General features: G+C 47.1%; 1 protein-coding gene across 4 annotated transcripts in view; it reads left to right on the top strand.

The window, feature by feature from the left end:
• gosr1 (golgi SNAP receptor complex member 1) overlaps nucleotides 1-20,202 on the top strand; it is a 74,640-nt gene that overhangs the window by 10,270 nt on the left and 44,168 nt on the right. For all 4 annotated transcript variants that reach the window (XM_033046318.1, XM_033046316.1, XM_033046319.1 and 1 more), the window contains 4 exons: nucleotides 125-212; nucleotides 8,643-8,750; nucleotides 11,833-11,924; nucleotides 13,555-13,629. In XM_033046318.1, coding sequence (XP_032902209.1) covers nucleotides 125-212; nucleotides 8,643-8,750; nucleotides 11,833-11,924; nucleotides 13,555-13,629 — 363 coding nt within the window. The remainder of the gene's footprint in view (nucleotides 1-124; nucleotides 213-8,642; nucleotides 8,751-11,832; nucleotides 11,925-13,554; nucleotides 13,630-20,202) is intronic.

The raw sequence follows: 20,202 nt of genomic DNA, 5'->3' as shown, positions 1-20,202 counted from the left end.
TTTTTAGTCAAATTATGTACTTGCACAGAAAAACAATAATTATATGTAATTGTGGTGCATATCAATCGTTATATGGTCAACATTATTCTGCTGGTTTATTGTCCTTTTCTTTCCAATTTTCTAGCTCTGATACAACGCCGCTTCTTAATGGATCGAGTCAAGATAGGATGTTTGATACGATGGCTGTGGAAATTGAACAACTATTAGCCAAGGTGAAATTGGAGCTACCACAGTTATTGCTATGATAGTGTTTGCTACAATAATGTTTCCCAATCAGCCACCAGCTAATACCCTGAGCTCCAGGCTGTGCCTGAATCATGCCACCTTGTGTTTGTCCTTCCACCTGTTCTGAAGCTTCTGCTGTCCTCTAGTTACCGTTAACTTCACTCCCATTCTCGTTTACTGCTTTGATTTTTCATCTCTTGTTTCTATACCCTTTTTCTTATCAAGTCCACACATGGTTTCCTCTCAGGCCTCTTACTTTCTTCTTCCCGCGCCCCCCCCACCTCACCGACCCCCACATCAGACTGAAGAAGGGTCTCAACCCGAAACGTCACCTATTCCTTCGCTCCATAGAAGCTGCCTCACCCTCTGAGTTTCTCCAGCATTTTTGTCTACCTTCGATTTTTCCAGCATCTGCAGTTCCTTCTTAAACATTGAGTACACAAACAAGATTGGTTGTTCAGCCAGAGCTGAACACGTGTCTCGGCATCTGCGTACAATGGTGTCTGTCTTGTGCGTGGTGCGGGAAATATTGGTGGAAACGGGCGCGACGTGAACGCTCTTTCCTTGACCCCGTTTCTACACCTCAAACCACATGATCAGCTGCAATAGAAATGAAGATTTTTATGTAATATTCAAAATTCTTGCAGCAGTCTTCATTTTGCAAGAAAAAAGGTTTTCATTGTACCTCGGTACTCGTGACCAAAAAACCTAAACTAAACTAATCATTCACCTGCTGCTTCACATGTTTTCAACCTGCACATTAATGCCTGCCAACTTGCACCATTAAGATGCACCACATCAAACAATAAGCAACTTGCTGGAGGAACACAGTGGGCCATGCAAGATCAGGGCTGGTGCAAGGGTTCGACCCGAAACGCCGCCCGTTCCTTCCCATCCACTGGTGCTGCTCAGCCCACTGAGGTCCTCCAGGAGATCGCTCCTTGCTCCATATTTCAACATCTACAGTCTCTTTTGTCTCCAAGTTACAGCATGTGACCTTTGTCAATCCTAAATTCTGGGGTCTTATTTCAATTTCATAAATCTGAAATGGCTCACAAATCTTTCAATAGTTAGACCAGGGATGCCATGCCAACATTTGTTCAAATAATGAAAGTATTGACCAAGTGTAGTTCTTTATTGTTGCACAGTATCCATATAATCCCACAAATGATTGCAGCGAATTGTGGATGCAGCCCCGACCATCACACAAACCTAACTCCTCTTGACTCCATCTACACCTCAAGCTGCCTTGGCAAGGCCAGCAGCATCATCAAGGACCAGTCTCACCCCAGTCATTCCCTCTTCTCCCCTCTCCCATCGGGCAAGAGGTACAGAAGTGTGAAAACGTACACCTACAGATTCAGGGACAGTTTCTTCCCGGCTGTTACCAGGCAACTGAATCATCCTACCACAAGTAGAGAGCAGTCCTGAACTACTATCTACCTCATTGGTGGCCATCAGACTATCTTTGATTGGACTTAACTGGCTTTTTCTTGCGTTTTCTTCTAAACGTTTTCCCTTATCGTAATGCTCGATTGTAATCATGCATTGTCTTTCCGCTGACTGGTTACCACACAACAAATGCTTTTCACTGTACCCGTGACAATAAACTAAACTGATTGCCAGCAATTAAGATGACAAACCGTGTAACTGCACTGTGGGCTGCGCAGCTGTGTTGCTCCACATCCTCTGGAGTGTCAAAGCATTGCAGAAATACAAATCTAATTGTATTCCTTGTGCACCATTGTATAAACAAGAAGCTCACACAGTTCCTGCCCCCACCCTAACGCACGTATCTCCAACCTGCATCCTGCTCTTTTCCCTCCTATGCACGCTCATCTCCCATCCCTGAGTCTCCCATAGCGGAGATTGTAGATGTAGCCCAGTCCATCACACAGACCACACTCCCCACCATTGTAGATGTAGCCCAGTCCATCACACAGACCACACTCCCCACCATTGTAGATGTAGCCCAGTCCATCACACAGACCACACTCCCCACCATTGTAGATGTAGCCCAGTCCATCACACACACCACACTCCCCACCATTGTAGATGTAGCCCAGTCCATCACACAGACCACACTCCCCACCATTGTAGATGTAGCCCAGTCCATCACACAGACCACACACCCCACCATTGTAGATGTAGCCCAGTTCATCACACACACCACACTCCCCACCATTGTAATAATAATAATAATAATACATTTTATTTATGGGCGCCTTTCAAGAGTCTCAAGGACACCGTACAAAAATTTAGCAGGTAGAGGAAAAACATGTAAGGGGAATGAAATAAATAGTAGAGACATGACTAGTACACAAAGTAAAGACAGAATTCAATACAAAACACAATATGAGGCAATTAATGCACAGATGAAAAGGGAGGGGGACGTGGGGCTAAGGATAGGCAGAGGTGAAGAGATGGGTTTTGAGGCGGGACTGGAAGATGGTGAGGGACACGGAATTGCGGATCAGTTGGGGGAGGGAGTTCCAGAGCCTGGGAGCTGCCCTGGAGAAGGCTCTGTCCCCAAAACTGCGGAGGTTGGACTTGTGGATGGAGAGGAGACCGGCTGATGTGGATCTGTGGGACCGTGAGGGTTGGTAGGGGGAGAGGAGGTCAGTGAGATATGGGGGGGGCCAGATGGTGGAGGGCTTTGTAGGTGAGGATCAGGATTTTGGAGTTGATCCGGTGGGAGATGGGAAGCCAGTGAAGTTGTTTGAGGACTGGAGTGATGTGATGCCAGGATTTGGTGTGGGTGATGAGTCGGGCGGCTGCGTTCTGGACCAGTTGGAGTCGGTTGATGTAGGTGGAGCTGATGCCAAGGAGAAGTGAGTTGCAGTAGTCCAGTCGGGAGGAGATGAAGGCATGGATGAGTCTTTCAGCAGCGGGAGGTGTGAGAGAGGGTCTGAGTTTGGCGATGTTGCGGAGATGAAAGAAGGAGGTTTTAATGACATGGCGGATGTGAGGCTCAAGGGAGAGGGTGGAATCAAAGATCACGCCAAGGTTGCGGGCCTGGGGAGATGGGGAGACAGTGGTGCCGTCGATGGTGAGAGAGGGGTTATTGATTTTGCTGAGTGTGGCATTGGAGCCTATGAGGAGGAATTCTGTCTTATCGCTGTTGAGTTTGAGGAAATTATGTTGCATCCAGGTTTTTTAGATGTGGCCCAGTCCATCACACAGACCACACTCCCCACCATTGCAGATGCGGCCCAGTCCATCACACACACCGCACTCCCCACCATTGTAGATGTAGCCCAGTCCATCACACACACCACACTCCTCACCATTGTAGATGTAGCCCAGTCCATCACACAGACCACACTCTCCACCACTGACTCCATCTACACTTCACGCTGCCTTGGGAAAGCAGCCAACATAATCAAATGCTGGTCCCACCCCGGTCAGTCCTCCCGCCCCCCCCCCCCCCCCCCCCCCCCCCCCCCACCCCACTCCTGTCCGGCAGAAGGTGCAGAAGCTTGACAGCGTGCACCACCAGACTCAGGAACAGCTTTTTCCCCTCTGTTATCTGAACGGTCCTTCCATAAGCTAGGGTACTGTCCGATTCACCTCTACCCCATTGCGGACATTGGACTTTGTCTCTGGAACTGCTGCGCTACAATGCTGAGAACTATATTCTGCACTCTGTATCTTCCTCTTTACTCTACCCATTGTACTGGAGTTTGGGTTGATTGTATTTATGCATAGTATTATCTGATTGGATAGCATGCAATACAATGCTTTTCCCCTGGATCTTTAGTACCCCTGACAGTATTACACCTAAGCCATTTATTTTTAAGTTCATAAGTGATAGGAGTAGAATTAGGCCATTCAGCCCATCAAGCCAATCAAGTCTAGTCTGCCATTCAATCATGGCTGATCTATCTCTCCCTGTTAACCCCATTCTCCTGCCTTCTCCCCATAACCTCTGACACCTGTCTAATCATTTTATACCCTCTTTTCCTTCTCCCCATCCCCTTCCACCCAAATCACCTCTCTCCAGTTTTACATTTCACTCCTCTCCTTATTTGACAACCTTTTATCAACAGCCTTTGACACATTCCACCCATCTTCCAATTACCCCTCCCCCACATGTATCCACCTTGCCAGGCCTTGTCCCGCCCCCACCTCTCATCCACCCCCCCCCCCCCTTCATGCCCCTCAATCCCATCCGTCTGAAAAGGGAACCTGAACCATCTGTCCATTCCCTCCACAGATGCTGCCTGACCTGCTGAGTTCCTCCAGCACTTTGTGTTTTCCTCAAGATGCCACCATCTGCAGTTTGTTGTGTCTCCACACCCTCCTATTTGTTTTGTGTATGGAATGAAACCACTATCCCCAGTCTAACTAAGATGACGGGGAATTTTCCTGTGGATCATGCCTGGAGATAACACTGCTGTAAATGACTGGAATTGATTTCATCCAATGTAATTTGGCTGGTATATTGATTCTGTACATGCTGCTGTGAAAAGCAGGGCCAGAGGACGTGAGAGTAGTGCATTATCAGCCGTTTAAAATTACTTGGTGCGGTCTGGTAGCTATAACAATATCTTGTCACAATATCTTGTTGGCCATTCGACCCAACTTGCCCACACCGGCCAACATGTCCCAGCTATACTTGTCACACCTGCCCACGTTTGGTCCATATCCCTCCAAACCTGTCCTATCCATGTACCTGCCTAACTGTTTCTTAAACCTTTGGGATAGTCCCAGCCTCAACTACCTCCTCTGGCAGCTTGTTCCATACACCCACCGCCCCCTGTGTTAAAAGGTCACCCCTCAATCTTAATCTATTAGTTTGTTCAATAAAAAAGGTCAAAGCTTTCTTGTAGAGTTGTAATGATCCAAATAAATAATTACAAAAGATAAAGCATGGGGTCAGAAGGTTTCACAAACTTGTGAAAATGCTGTGCTGTAGAGATTGTATCATTTCTGTTCCCTGGTGTTCCCCATCCATTGCCCAAAATACACCGGTCCTGGATTGCATCAGGACCCCCCCATCTGAATGCACTTCAGTATTGCTGTAAGCACAGAGAAGATAACTTAATTATATATTTCATATCTGAAAATCAGTCCATTTAAATAATTTAACCTGTAAGAATTTGTATTTGTGCGATGCCATCTTACCTCAAAAATTCTTGTGCACAGTTTGTGCATGGAGTTTTCTACATGCAGTAAGTAGATCAGTGAGTATGTGATCTGATTTAATTACTGAAATAAAAATATTCTGCTGTGAATACTGTCATAGGATGCTCTACAGGCTGATGGACATCATTTCTCTATCTCTTTGGTGTACTTTAATTTTTTGTTTAGTTTATTGTCACATGTACCGAGGTACAGGGAAAATCTTTTTGTTGTGTGCTAAGCAGTCAGTGGAAAGACAACACATGATCGAGCCGTCCACAGTGTACAGATACAGGATAAAGGGAATAACGTTTAGTGCAAGGTAAAGTCCATCGAAGATAGTCCAAGGGTCTCCAATGAGGTAGACAGTAGTTCATGATGGCTCTCTCGGGTGTGGTAGGATGGTTCAGTTGCCTGATAACAACCGGGAATAAACCATCCCTGAATCTGGAGGTGTGCGTTTTCACCAGACAACCTGTGATTTTGCAAATGCAACCAGCTACGTTTTGAGAATCCAGCCTGGTTTTATGGCTAGTTTGGTCTTGAGCACGGTTCTGATTGCATGATATGAAGACCACCATGTGAGGCAGACTGTTGCTGTAGGGTAGTGTTCATTTGAATGTTCATTTAGTTGTGCTACAATCCATTGAGTTAGTGTAGTGTTGCTGAAGGTGAGAGGAATCACAGAGTCTGTATCATTGTGCCCTACATGTGGTTTCAGTGACCATGGACAAAGGCTTACAATGCCACATAGATCCGGCCACAAGGAGCTGCCCGCGAGTGGTGCAGCGCTGAGAGAACCTGCTTACCGTCTCATTCATCATGTGATGCACGGATGGGTATTCCACTGGCAGCTCGCCGCACTATCAAAACAGCCACAGTGAAAGGTCGCACTTGCATCTAGTTATGTAAAGTGCAGTAGCATCCAGATCTATTTACACGGTGGCGCAGCGGTGGAGTTGGTGCCTTACAACGCTCACAGCGCCAGAGACCCGGGTTCGATACCGACTACGGGTGCTGCCTGAACGGAGTTTGTACTTTCTCCCTGTGACCTGCGTGAGTTTTCTCCGAGATCATCGGTTTCCTCCCACACTCCAAAGACATGCAGGCTTGTAGGTTAATTGGCTTGGGTTTGTATGCTTGGTATAAGTGTAAATTGTCCCTAGTGCGTGTAGGCATTGTGCTAATGTGTGGGGATCGCAGGTCATTGTGGACTCGGTGGGCCGAAGGGCCTGTTTCCGCGCTGTATCTCTAAACTAACCTGACATTGGCAGGGAAGTTGGAAGACTATTGCTTATTACGGTGCTTTTCTTATTATGGTACGTGCCAGTATGACGTACTAACGCCTCTAATAATTTAAAAAACGACATCTTCAAATTTTTTGAGTTTTTATTATTACAAAACGATTATTAAAGTTTTACGGTGAGAGGGGCAAAGTTTAAGGAAGATGTACTGGGCAAGTTTTTTACACAGGGTGACTAGTGCCTGGCACATGCTGCCAGGGGTGGTGGTGGAGGCAGATACGGTAGTGGCGTTTAAGATGCTTTTAAATAGACACCTGGATATGGAGGGATATGGATCAGGTACAGGCTGATGAGATTAGTTTATCTTGGCCATATTCTCAGCACAAACATGGTGGGCTGAAGAGGCGTGATCTTGTGATTTAACTTTCTATGTTCTATTTAAAAAATTCATTCAATAAATTAGGTGGTCAGACCCTTAACCAGTTTAATGGTCTAAGTTTAATGGCCCTTGTGGCTAAGGGGATCAGAGGGTATGGAGAGGGTATGGAGAGAAGGCAGGTACGGGATACTGAGTTGGATGATCAGCCATGATCATATTGAATGGCGGTGCAGGCTCGAAGGGCCGAATGGCCTACTCCTGCACCTAATTTCAATGTTTCTATGTTTCTATGTTAATGGCTTTGAGGAGACGATCCTGCCGTCGACACCAACAGCAATGAACATGTGTGTACCAGTACCCTTTGGCCTAAGAAGCACAGCCTGTCCATATTCTCAGCTGCAGGGGGAGCGCTGTATTTTAAATGATTATAAAAAAGAGGAAGATGAAAGTAAACATTGAAAATGATAGGAGGAGAACTTACATTACAAACCCACTGACTCACATGGCTATCTGGACTACACGTCTTCCCACCCTGCCCCCTGTAAAGACTCCATCCCCTACTCCCAATTCCTCCGCCTACGCCGCATCTGTTCCCAGGATGAGACATTTCATACCAGGGCATCGGAAATGTCCTCGTTCTTCAGGGAACGGGGATTCCCCTCCGCCACCATAGATGAGGCTCACACCAGGGTCTCATCCATACCCCGTAACACTGCTCTCTCTCCCCATCCCCGCACACGCAACAAGGGCAGAGTCCCTCTGGTCCTCACCTTTCACCCCACCAGCCGGCAAATACAACACATAATCCTCCGCCATTTCCGCCACCTCCAACGTGACCCCACCACTCGCCACATCTTCCCATCTCCCCCCATGTCTGCCTTCCGCAAAGACCGCTCCCTCCGCAACTCCCTCGTCAATTCTTCCCTTCCCGCCCGCACCACCCCCTCCCCCGGCCCTTTCCGTTGCAACCGCAAGAAATGCAACACCTGTCCCTTCACCTCCCCCCTCGACTCCATTCAAGGTCCCAAGCAGTCGTTCCAGGTGCGACAAAGGTTCACCTGTATCTCCTCCAACCTCATCTACTGCATCCGCTGCTCTAGATGTCAGCTAATTTACATCGGTGAGACCAAGCGTAGGTTGGGCAACCGTTTCGCCGAACACCTCCGCTCAGTCCGCAATAACCTACCTGACCTCCCGGTGGCTCAGCACTTCAACTCCCCCTCCCATTCCCAATCCGACCTCTCTGTCCTGGGTCTCCTCCATTGCCAGAGTGAGCAACAGCGGAAATTGGAGGAACAGCACCTCATATTCCGTCTGGGGTCCTTGCGCCCTTATGGCATCAACATTGAATTCCCCCAATTTGGCTAGCCTGTGCTGTCCCCTCCCCTTCCTTCACCCTCTAGCTGTCTCCTCCCACCCTCCCATCCGCCCGCCCTCGGGCTCCTCCTCCTCCTCCCTTTTTCCTTCTTTCTTTCCCCACCCCCCATCAGTCTGAAGAAGGGTTTCGGCCCGAAACGTCGCCTATTTCCTTCGCTCTATAGATGCTGCTGCACCCGCTGAGTTCCTCCAGCAATTTTGTGTACCATTGAAAATGATATGTTGACAAAGTGCTGTACTATGAGCCTTGTTCATTTTGTGTACACGTTTCAACGTTTGTTTATTGTTTGTAGCTCACAGGAGTCAATGACAAAATGGCAGAATACACGTCAACACCTGGAGTGACGTCATTGAACGCAGCACTCATGCACACACTACAGCGGCACAGGGACATTCTACAGGTAAGAAGATGCTGTCTATCATGCCTACACCTCCTCCCCATAATACAGTCTTGTGCCTCTGAGCTAGCTAGGAGAACATGATGATACAACCCACACCCCTCTGTCACCCAACCCCTCTATAACATAACCCAAACTGTAGAAACAAACAACTGCACATGCTGGTTTACTATCACGTGTATGTGGCCTGCATCCATCTATTTCCTGCTTGTTCATGGCTATATCTACTTGCCATTAGAATGCCTCTATCATAGCATCTACCATCTTCCTAGCATTGTGTTCCAGGTCTCCACCGCTCTGTAAAATAAAACATGCCTCACACCTCATCTGCAGACTATCCCCTTCTCACCTTCAACCTGTGTTTGCCCAACCAGTCTGAAGAAGCATCCCAACCTGAAATGTCCCCATTACCTCCTCAGATGCTGCCTGACCCGCAGAGTTCTTCCAGCACTTGGTGTTTTGTTCAAGATGCCATCATCTGCAGTTGCTTGTGTCCCTAGGCTCTGCAGTTCATTTAATGAAAGCTTATTTTTTAACATTGCATCACTTTGAATGAAATTGCATAAATGGTAATATTGATAAAAGCTTCTGAAATATTGTCTTCACAAAATGAAGGGAAAGTGGTGGAAGAAATCTTTAATTTTCATTAAATATTTGCTAATTATCAAGACTGAAAGTGCGGTTATAATGCTGAAATATTAGATCATCGTGAAATGCAAATGAAGATAAATTGCCGGAGAGATTTATCACCCGATTGTAGATTGCATGTCGATTGTCAACCTCAGCATTAGGTGATTGAAAGCTGTTGAGTAAAAGCTTCCCGGGAAGTGATCGCTTTGTTTTTTAATTAGGGATTGTTGGCGAATATAGTGACAACAATTAATATAAAGTTGAAAATAATGTGCCTTGTTCTTTTGTAAAACTTTGGGTTGTCTCTTCATTATAAATTCAATTTAATAGGATGACAACTCCAACTAAAATATCACAGATTTTGATGCCTCATTGGGAAAGATAGTCATATTTAGTTATGGTATCTGCAATTCAATTAATAATTATATAAAGATTTAGAAGATTTGGCAGTCAGAACGACTCCTGTGTTTGCAAAGTTAATCATTGAGTCAGAGATACAGCATGGACAAAGCCTATTCGGCCCACTGAGCTCACACCGACCATCAACCGCCCATCTACACTAATCCTACTTAATCCCACTTTATTCTCTGCACATTACAATCAACTCTCCCCCTCACCCCCAACCCCAATTCCATCCTCTGCCTCCCTTCTTGAATTTTATGATTCAAGGAATCATATTGTCCGGTTAAGAACTATATACTTTGGCCAAAATTATTGCTGTTGATTCTTCTTGTGGTGAAGAGGTAGATTGAACAAAACAAATTATCTTTGTACATCAAAACAAGTAGGTAACGTAATTAAACAAGTTCGGGCGGCACGGTGGCACAGCGGTAGAGTAGCCAGGTTCGATCCCGACTACGGGTGCTGTCTGTATGGAGTTTGTACATTCACCCGTGACCTGCGTGGGTTTTCTCCATGGGGCTCCTGTTTCCTCCCACATCAGGTTTTAGGTTAATTGGCTTCGGTAAATAGCGAATTGTCCTCAGTGTGTAGGACATTGCTAGTGTACAGGGTGATCGCCGGTCGGCGCAGGCTCGGTGGGCCGAAGGGCCTGTTTCCGTGCTGTAACTCTAAAGTCTAAAGATGAGTAGGCATCCATTTTGACTTATCACATCTCCTTTTTCTGGAAGTACATGTGAAATGATGTTGATAATTATATGTCTGTGACGTGATATGTACATAGAGTATTTCATTACCTAACCATTCCAGTCTCTATTTAATAATACTGCCCCTGTCTGTTGATCTTTTCTCCTGTCACATTGGAATATATGTTTGGTGCAAGTAGATAATTTTAAGTGGGCCTTTTATTATCTTAGTGCAGCAGTACAGTTTGGCAGAGCCAGCTCTTCCAAAGGGTTTCAGCCCAATACTGTCTACCATTTATTCACACCTGTAGCCATGTCAGCGGGCGGTGAATCTGTGGAATTATTTGCCACAGACGGCTGTTGACGCCAAGTCAATGGATATATTTAAGGCAGAGATAGATAGATTCTTGATTAGCACGGGTGTCAGGCCTTATGGGGAGAAGGCAGGAGAATGGGGTTAGGAGGGAGAGATAGATAGATCAGCCACGATTGAATGGTGGAGTAGACTTGATGGGCCGAATGGCCTAATTCTGCTCCTTTCACTAATGACCTGATGACCATGTAGTTTATTAACGAGCACACAAAATAGTCAGCGTCCTAAATGGATAGCCACGGTGGTGCAGCGGGTAGACCTGGGGCTGACCTTCAGCACCAGAGACCCGGGTTTGATCCTGATTGCCGGTGTTGTCTGTACGGAGTTTGTACGTTATCCCTGTGACCTGCGCGGGATTTCACCCGGTGCTCCGGTTTCCTCCCACACTCCAAAGACGTGCAGGTTTGTAGGTTAATTGGCTTCTATAAATTATAAATTGTCCCTAGTATGTCGGATAGTGTTAGTGTGCGGGGTGATTGCTGGTTGGCCTGTTTCCACGCCGTATCTCTAAACTAAACTAAACCAAATGTATATGGGATAGGCACCTCTGAGCCGCAGTGTTATTGAACCACTGACAGACAAGGAAGGGCTGGTGTCAGATATTCATCAAGCGCGGGTGAAAGAGCCGTATAAGTTCAGGGGCATCTCGTGTAATCGAGGCAGCTTCAAGCATGTGTTGACAATATCCAGGATGTGAGGGCAGGGACAGGCAATGCCAAAGATGAGTCACTTCATTGTTGGCGAAACCCAATACGGGGTATCAATGCTCGCGTAACTAATAACTTACAAGCTGCCATATTCGCTGTCAGAAGCTGCTGAGTGCAGCATATTGTATTGGAAGAAGGGCCTTGATGCAGGAGGTTTTCTAGGGCTTGCAAAATAACGTGGATCTTCCAATTCCTAAGGTTGACGTGCTCTCTTGTAGAAGTTATGCTGCAAAAGAACATACAGCTACTTAGATTGCTCTAACAGTTTCATACTTTTATTTTCTTTGCAGGATTATACACATGAATTTAATAAAACCAAAGCAAACTTTATTGCAATCCGAGAACGAGAAGACTTGTTGGGATCCGTTCGGAAAGATATTGAGTAAGCGACCAATTGTTGTTCACCGTGCCCATTTCTTGAAATAGTTTTCAAACTTTTTATTTGTTTCATACGCCGCCAAACCGTGGTATTAATAGAAGCTTGATGGATTCAAACTAATATTGTGATTGAATGCTATTTGAAATGTGTATTGATCAAAAGGATACTTTTTGTGTTTCACACTGGTTTAGTTTATTGTCGCGTGTACCGAGGTACAGCTTAAAGCTTTTGTTGCGTGCTAACCAGTCAGCGGAAAGACAATATGCGCTTACAATCGAGCCATTTACAGCGTACAGTTACATGATAAGAGAATAACATTTAGTGCACAATAAAGTCCATTAATGTCCGATTTGAAGATAGCCCGAGGGTCTCCACTGAGGTAGATGGTAGCTCAGGACTACTCTCTATTTGTTGGTAGGATGGTGCTAGTTGAGATAAAAATCATTTAGCAAGCATGGAAGTCGGCTGCTTCAATACATGTCATTTGTTTTGTTGATTTTTTTTTTGTTTTAAATTGATCTTAAAATTAATTAGTGCAATGAATCTCACCAAAGTTGCTCACCTATGCTGAGGCCCAACCACTGTCATGTGCTGTACTTTTCAGCATCAAATTATTTATTAAAAACCTCAATCGAAAGTAGGAATTTTACCTTTGCTTCTTTATATTTGTGCTAGCAGATTAAAAAATTCAAAGATGCGTAGTAATTTAACTAAATTGAGAAGTAGAATTGTTTGGCATGTAAATATTTACAAGATGTGACAATGCATATCTTTGGATGAAGTAATATTCTTGTTATTTAGGAAGGAACTGCAGATAGACACAAAATGCTGGAGTAACTCAGCGGGACAGGCAGCATCTCTGGATTGAAGTAATAGGTGACGTTTCAGGTCGAGACCCTCCTTCAGACTGTTATTTACACTGGTAGTTTTAGTTTAGTTTATTGTCATATGTATCGAGGTACAGTGAAAACCTTTTGTTGCGTGTTAACAGTGGACTAAAGTGCATGATTACAATCGAGCCGTCCACAGTGTACAGATACATGATAAAGGGAATAACATAAATAACATTTAGCACAAGATAAAGTCCAGTAAACTCCGATCAAAGATAGTCCGAGGGTCTCCAATGAGGAAGACAGTAGTTCAGGATAGTAGATCAGTCTAAAGCAGGGTCGCGACCCGAAATGTCCCCCGTTCCTTCTCTCCAGAGATGGTGCCTGTCCCGCTGAGTTACTCCAGCACTCTGAAACGTCACCTATCCATGTTCTCCACAGATGCTGCCTGACCCGCTGAGTTACTCCAGCACTCTGAAACGTCACCTATCCATGTTCTCCACAGATGCTGCCTGACCCGCTGAGTTACTCCAGCACTCTGCGAAACGTCACCTATCCATGTTCTCCACAGATGCTGCTTGACCCGCTGAGTTACTCCAGCATCTTCTAGGAGTTCAGGACTGCTCTCTAGTGGTTAAGAAGGAACTGCAGATGCTGGAAATTCGAAGGTAGACAAAAGTGCTGGAGAGGAAACTGAACAGGTGCAGCAGCATCTATGGAGTGAAGGAACCTGTTCTCTAGTGGTTGATTGATGTCCGGTGACCATAACAAAATACAATAAAATCTTTCTATTTTCACCTCAGATCTTACAAAAGTGGATCGGGAGTTAACAACAGAAGAACAGAATTATTCCTAAAAGAACACGATCACCTCCGGAAGTAAGATTCATGTTGCTGTTGTTCCACTGGTTGCGGTGCGGCTGGGATCAAAGTGAGCGTTCAAGTCAAGAACGCTAGAGCAATGTGCTGTGTATCACCTCAATGCCTGTGAATCATTTAGATTGGGTTTTTAAAATGTGTCTGGAGCGTGTAAATTTTGGTCATTTTATTATTCGGATGGCATTTAAATAATGAACATTACTAGTATGTTCACTTTTTCACCCGCGCTGGCTTCTTGTGATTAATGCTGTTCTACTTTGTGCGATGTAGTTGATTGTTTCTTGATGTGTCGTTACGTGCAGAGGTTAATTTCTAATTGAGCTGGCGTTTGGGGGAAATGGGACAAGTTTCTATTGCAGCTTATGACAGCTGTGCAGTTATCGCTTCAGTAATGAGCACTTGGAAAACAGTGTGTATGCAGCAACTAAGCTATACGTCAGGGAGGAAACCAGAACATGTTTTTATGATTGGGACAAAGTGATGCCACTTTCTATCACGTAATTTTGAAACCGCTGTTCAATACTTAGACCTTTTAAACAAAAAGCTTTGCAACTTCAGTTGAGTTTATGTCACATGTACCGAGGTACAATGAAAAGCTTTTTGTTGCGTGCTATCCAGTCAGCAGAAAGACTATACATTATTGATTACAATCAATCCATTTACAGTAAATAGATACATGATAAGGGAGTAACGTTTAGTGCAAAGTAAAGCCAGCAAAGTTTGGTCATGGATAGTCCGAGGGACATCAGAGGTAGATAGTAGTGCAGCACTGCTCTCTGATTGTGGTAGGATGATTCAGTTGCCTGATAACAGCTTCTTGGAGGAGTAGAGGTATTCTGATTACATAGTGGAATGTTAAAGGAGATACATAGATTCTTGCCGTTTGTTGCATGTATTTGAATGGGTGAAACGTACATAGTAGCAGAGAAAGCCTGAACAATATCCACGTGGCCAGTTGCTCAGTGCTTCCGAGCTTGCGGTGTTGTGAGTGACTGAGTGACTGTGATGATTGCCTTTATACTAAGGTGTGAGTGAGGAACACAATAGAAGGATGTGAAGGATCAAGATAGAAGCAAGAATCAGAGGATGAGAAGACTTGTGCCGTCATCAATGGGAAGCAAGATGAGGTTAGATTTAGAACACGAAGGAGGTGGAACACGCAGTACTAGCAGCACCGTACAGCCCACAATGTCCATGCCAAACTTGATGCCGTGTTAGACTAACCGTGTGGCATGCCTTCAGAGTTAGGGGCACGGGGCATAGAAGCTGGGAAGTCATGTTGGATAAGACTTTGGTGAGGGCTCATTCAGAGTATTTTGTGCAGATCTGGTTGCAGATTAGAGGAACGATGTGCGGGCTATGGGGGGGGGGGGTTCAGGCTATGGGGGGGTGTGGGCTATGGGGGGGGTGTGGGCTATGGGGGGGGGGGTTCAGGCTATGGGGGGGTGTGGGCTATGGGGGGGTGCAGGCTCTGGGGGGGGGTGCAGGCTCTGGGGGGGGTGCGGGCTATGGGGGGTGCGGGCTATGGGGGGGTGCAGGCTCTGGGGGGGGTGCAGGCTCTGGGGGGGGTGCAGGCTCTGGGGGGGGGGGTGCAGGCTCTCGGGGGGGTGCAGGCTCTGGGGGGGGTGCGGGCTATGGGGGGGGTGTAGGCTATGGGTGAGGGGGTGGGCTAGGGGGGGTGTAGGCTATGGGGGGGGTGTAGGCTATGGGGGGTGTGGGCTATGGGGGGGTGTGGGCTATGGGGGGGTGTAGGCTATGGGGGGGTGTAGGCTATGGGGGGTGTGGGCTATGGGGGGGGTGTAGGCTATGGGGGGGTGTAGGCTATGGGGGGTGTGGGCTATGGGGGGGTGTAGGCTATGGGGGGGTGTAGGCTATGGGGGGGTGCAGGCTATGGGGGGGGTGCAGGCTCTGGGGGGGTGTGGGCTATGGGGGGGTGTAGGCTATGGGGGGTGTGAGCTATGGGGGGGTGTAGGCTATGGGGGGGGTGTAGGCTATGGGGGGTGTGGGCTATGGGGGGGTGTAGGCTATGGGGGGTGTGGGCTATGGGGGGGTGTAGGCTATGGGGGGGTGTAGGCTATGGGGGGGTGTAGGCTATGGGGGGGGTGCAGGCTCTGGGGGGGTGTGGGCTATGGGGGGGTGTAGGCTATGGGGGGTGTGGGCTATGGGGGGGTGTAGGCTATGGGGGGGGTGTGCTATGGGGGGGTGTAGTCTATGGGGGGGGGTGCGGGCTATGGGGGGGTGCGGGCTATGGGGGGCTGCGGGCTATGGGGGGGGGGTGTGGGCTATGTGGGGGGTTCAGGCTGGGAGGGCTTCAGGCTATGGGGAGGGTGCAGGCTATGGGGGAGGGTTCAGGCTATGGGGGGGGGTTCAGGCTATGGGGGGGGGTTCAGGCTATGGGGGAGGGTTCAGGCTATGGGGGGGTGGGCTATGGGGGGGGTTCAGACTGGGAGGGCTTCAGGCTATGGGGAGGGTGCAGGCTATGGGGGAGGGTTCAGGCTATGGGGGAGGGTTCAGGCTATGGGGGGGGGTTCAGGCTATGGGGGAGGGTTCAGGCTATGGGGGGGGGTTCAGGCTATGGGGGGGGGATTCAGGCTATGGGGAGGTTCAGGCTATGGGAGGGGTGCAAGCTATGGGGGGGGCAGGCTATGGGGGGGAGGGTGCAGGCTATGGGGGGGGTGCGGGCTCTGGGGGGGAGGGTGCAGGCTATGGGGAGGGTGCGGGCTATGGGGGGGTTCAGGCTATGGGGGGGTGCGGGCTATGGGGGGGTTCAGGCTATGGGGGGGTTCAGGCTATGGTGGGGGGGGGGGTTTCAGGCTTTGGGGAGGGTGCAGTCGAGATTCACCAGGATGTTGCCTAGATTGCAATGTATTAGCTACAAGGAGAGGCAATGTTATAAAGCGTATATAATATGAAAGTCATAAATAGGGTAGATGGAGTCGTTCTCCAAGAATGGAAATATTACACACTAGAGGGCACAGGTTTATGACGAGAGGAGGAACGTTTCAAAGAGATGTGTGAGGCAAGTTTGTTGATGCAGAGAGTGGTGGATCCTGGAACACGCTGTCAGGGGTCGTGGCGGAAGTGGATAAGACAGTGGCATTTAAGGGGCATTTATACAGACACATGAACAGGTAGCCAATGGAGAGATATGGAGCATGTGCAGACTGATGGGTTTAGTTAGTTTGGCATCATGGTCAGTACATACATTGTGGGCCGAAGGGCCTGTTCTGTGTTGTACTTTTCTACGCACTGTGTAAAATGGGCAGATCAGTCTAGTTTGTGGTAAAATGCCATCTTCTTGTTGCTTTTGGTGCAATTGTCACACAATGGTAGTGTAAACAATAGCTGTGCTCCTACCTTGACACAAGCGCCCCAGAGTATTTCTTGTTCTGTAGGTCACATTGAAAAGAGATGCTATAATTAATTAATGTGGATGGTGGAGAAAATGTTCTCCAGATATACTGCTGACCCGCTGAGTTACTCCAACATTTAGTGTCTGTCTACAGTAACAGGTCTGCTGTCTGTGATATAGAACATGTGTACCTGTGAATGAATGAAGGATGAAGGTACACAAAAATGCTGGAGAAACTCAGCGGGTGCAGCAGCATCTATGGAGCGAAGGAAATAGGCGACGTTTCGGCCCGAAACGTCGCCTATTTCCTTCGCTCCATAGATGCTGCTGCACCCGCTGAGTTTCTCCAGCATTTTTGTGTACCTTCGATCTTCCAGCATCTGCAGTTCCTTCTTGAACACAATGAATGAAGGATGATGCTTTGAATTGAACAGAGAAATATTAGAAGAGTCTCAGTAAAAAGAAAATGGTGTGTGCGTGGCCGAGCTTCTGATTGTTAATTTGCTCTTTAATTTACTTCACAGAATGCTTTCGAGTCATATCTACGGAGAGTGTTATAACACTCACTCTGGACACTAACTTTACACGTTTCATATCAAGCTGTACCAAAACTCTTCCTGCTGTGATTTAGAAGTTTGTTATCGTAATGTGAACGAGGCTCATTTTAACTCAATATTTTTTTGGCTTTGAATATTTCTTTGACATTCTGCTCCTGAATGTCATGCAGAAAAGATAATGAATAACATTTAGACAATAGACAATAGGTGCAGCAGTAGGCCATTCGGCCCTTCCAGCCAGCACCACGAACTAACATTTTAACAAATTTAAAACTGAAGAAGGGTCTTGGCCCGAATCGTCACCTATCCATGTTCTCCACAGATGCTGCCTGACCTGCTGAGTTACTCCAGCACTCTGTGTCTTTGTAAATCAGCATTTGCAGTTCCTTCTTTCTACAAATGATGCTATTTTCAAGCAATGTATGTGGAGGTTATGCCGACTCATTTATGTATTCACATCAAAATTGTGGATTTTCCATTTTTTATTTCAGTTGATGTTCTGGTATGACGGTACAATCAGGGAATAATACAAAATATTGTAGATAAAGACAAATTGGGATGTAATAACTGTGTACTGTCTCAAGATGGCAGATGTGTTCAACTGGATGAGTGAAAATTTACCACTGCCCCCTTCCTATGCCTGAGAGGAACTCGGGAACTGAACAGAGAACCAGCAGCCTTTACAGTCTCATTGAACCATAGAGTGATACAGTGTGGGAACAGGCCCTTCGGCTCAACTTGCCCACACCGTCCAACATGTCCCACCTGCCCGAATCCCTTTAAACCTACCCTATCCATCTACCTGTCTAAATGTTTTTTAAACATTGTGATAGTCCCTGCCTCAACTATCTCCTCTGGCAGCTCGTGCCATACACCCACCACAATTTGTGTAAAAAAGTTACCCCTCGGTTGCTTTTAAATCTTTCCCCCTCACCTTAAATCTATGCCCTCTGGTCCTCGATTCCCTACTCTAGACATGAGACTCTGTGTCTGCTCGATCTATTCCTCTCATAATTTTACCTCTATAAGATCACCTCTCATCTTCCTGTGTGCCAAGGAATAGATCCCTAGCCTGCTCAACCTCTTCCTGTAGCAGAGCTTGTTTCTGTGCTCTTGTGCTGCAATGAATTGCACTCAACTTGATCGAAAACTTATCATCTAAATATTACTACAACTCTCATCTTGTTTCTATATTTGTTTCTATGTTTGTAGGTTGTACCTATATTTGCGCAAAAACGGTACACGATAGTGCTACAATTTTTTGCCCACCTTACTCACCATTGTCCTGTGATGTAAATGAAACAAGATTGATGGTATATTTTACAAGTTATTGCCATTTAAAACTTAAAACTACTTAAAACAGCGCCCCCACTTGCCGCCTGCGCAGTTCGGGGAGGGTTCCCGTGCACATCACAACCAGCCGCGCGTGCGCAGTTGGGACCTTTCCAGATTTTCTGATCGCCATCTTTTTTCTCGCCTTTACTTGCCTGGCCTCCCACCGGCGACACAATGACTCCACGGGTAAGTTTCCTTCTATTTTACAAACGCCTCCACGGTTCCTTTTAACTTAATTTCTGCCACCCAGGCCCTGGGCTGTTGTTGGAGCCGGTGCGGGATCTGGGGGCAAGGAGAGGCCGTGCCGGGACCCGGGATCTGGGGCTGGGGGGGGGGGCGGTGGCACTGCTGCTGTTCCAGGCCCACGGGGAGGGAGAGGAGCGGGACCCGGGGCAAGGACTAGGCCACAGCCTCGGTCTCTCCCTCCCACGGCTCCAGGCCGCTCGGCCCATAACCCCCCACAGCCCCCGCCACAAGTACAACTTAATCGTCGTTTTGCTGGAGAAAACGGGGCCGCCCGTACTTGCAGTTTGGTGGAATATTGTGTTGGCGGATGGGACCCAACGGGTCCACACCTGGTCTAGTTTATCAATAAAAATGAGACCATTGGGTAACGGAAGTCCTGTTTTAAACTTTTTAAGAAGTAGTTTTACAAAAATTGAAAAGAGCTGCTTTATTAAATGTTTAAGAAAGAACTGCAGATGCTGGAAAAATTGAAGGTAGACGAAAATCTGGAGAAACTCAGCGGGTGAGGCAGCATCTATGGAGCGAAGGAATGGATGACGTTTCGGGTTGAGACCCTTCTTCACGCCATAGATGCTGCCTCACTCGCTTTATTAAACGTTATCAGTGATCCCAAAGGGCACAGGTTATGGTAACTTTGGACAATGGGGATCCAGTGTGGGGGGCTGCTGGGGGTGGGGTGGGGGGGTGGGGAGGGGGGGGGGAGAGTACAAAGGAGGAGCCAGCGTACTTTGTAACTTTGTCAGTGCCGTAGGTGGCCGCTATTCGTATACATTGGGAATGGAAGCAAAGAATTTTACTGTGGCTTGTCCAATCCATTCCTTATGTCTGTGTGGTCAACTCAATCATTAAGTTGTGTAGGAATGAACTGCAGATGCTGGTTTACACCGAGGATAGACACTAACTGCTGGAGTAAATCTTTGAGTTCATTGTTTTTGGCTGGGTCAACAACAACCCAGTGACAGGTAAAAGACAGAGAAGCTTGTGTCATGATGTCAGGATGATAAGTTAGTGTTAGCTTCAGCAAGACGAGAGAGTTGGTTGTTGACCAAAAACAAGCTAGGGGATGAACATAACCCTGACCTC

The sequence above is a fragment of the Amblyraja radiata genome, chromosome 28 (assembly GCF_010909765.2).
Source record: "Amblyraja radiata isolate CabotCenter1 chromosome 28, sAmbRad1.1.pri, whole genome shotgun sequence".
Lineage (NCBI taxonomy): Eukaryota > Metazoa > Chordata > Chondrichthyes > Rajiformes > Rajidae > Amblyraja > Amblyraja radiata.
The sequence above is the reverse complement of the archived record's forward strand: the minus strand, read 5'-3'. Positions and strand labels throughout refer to the sequence as shown.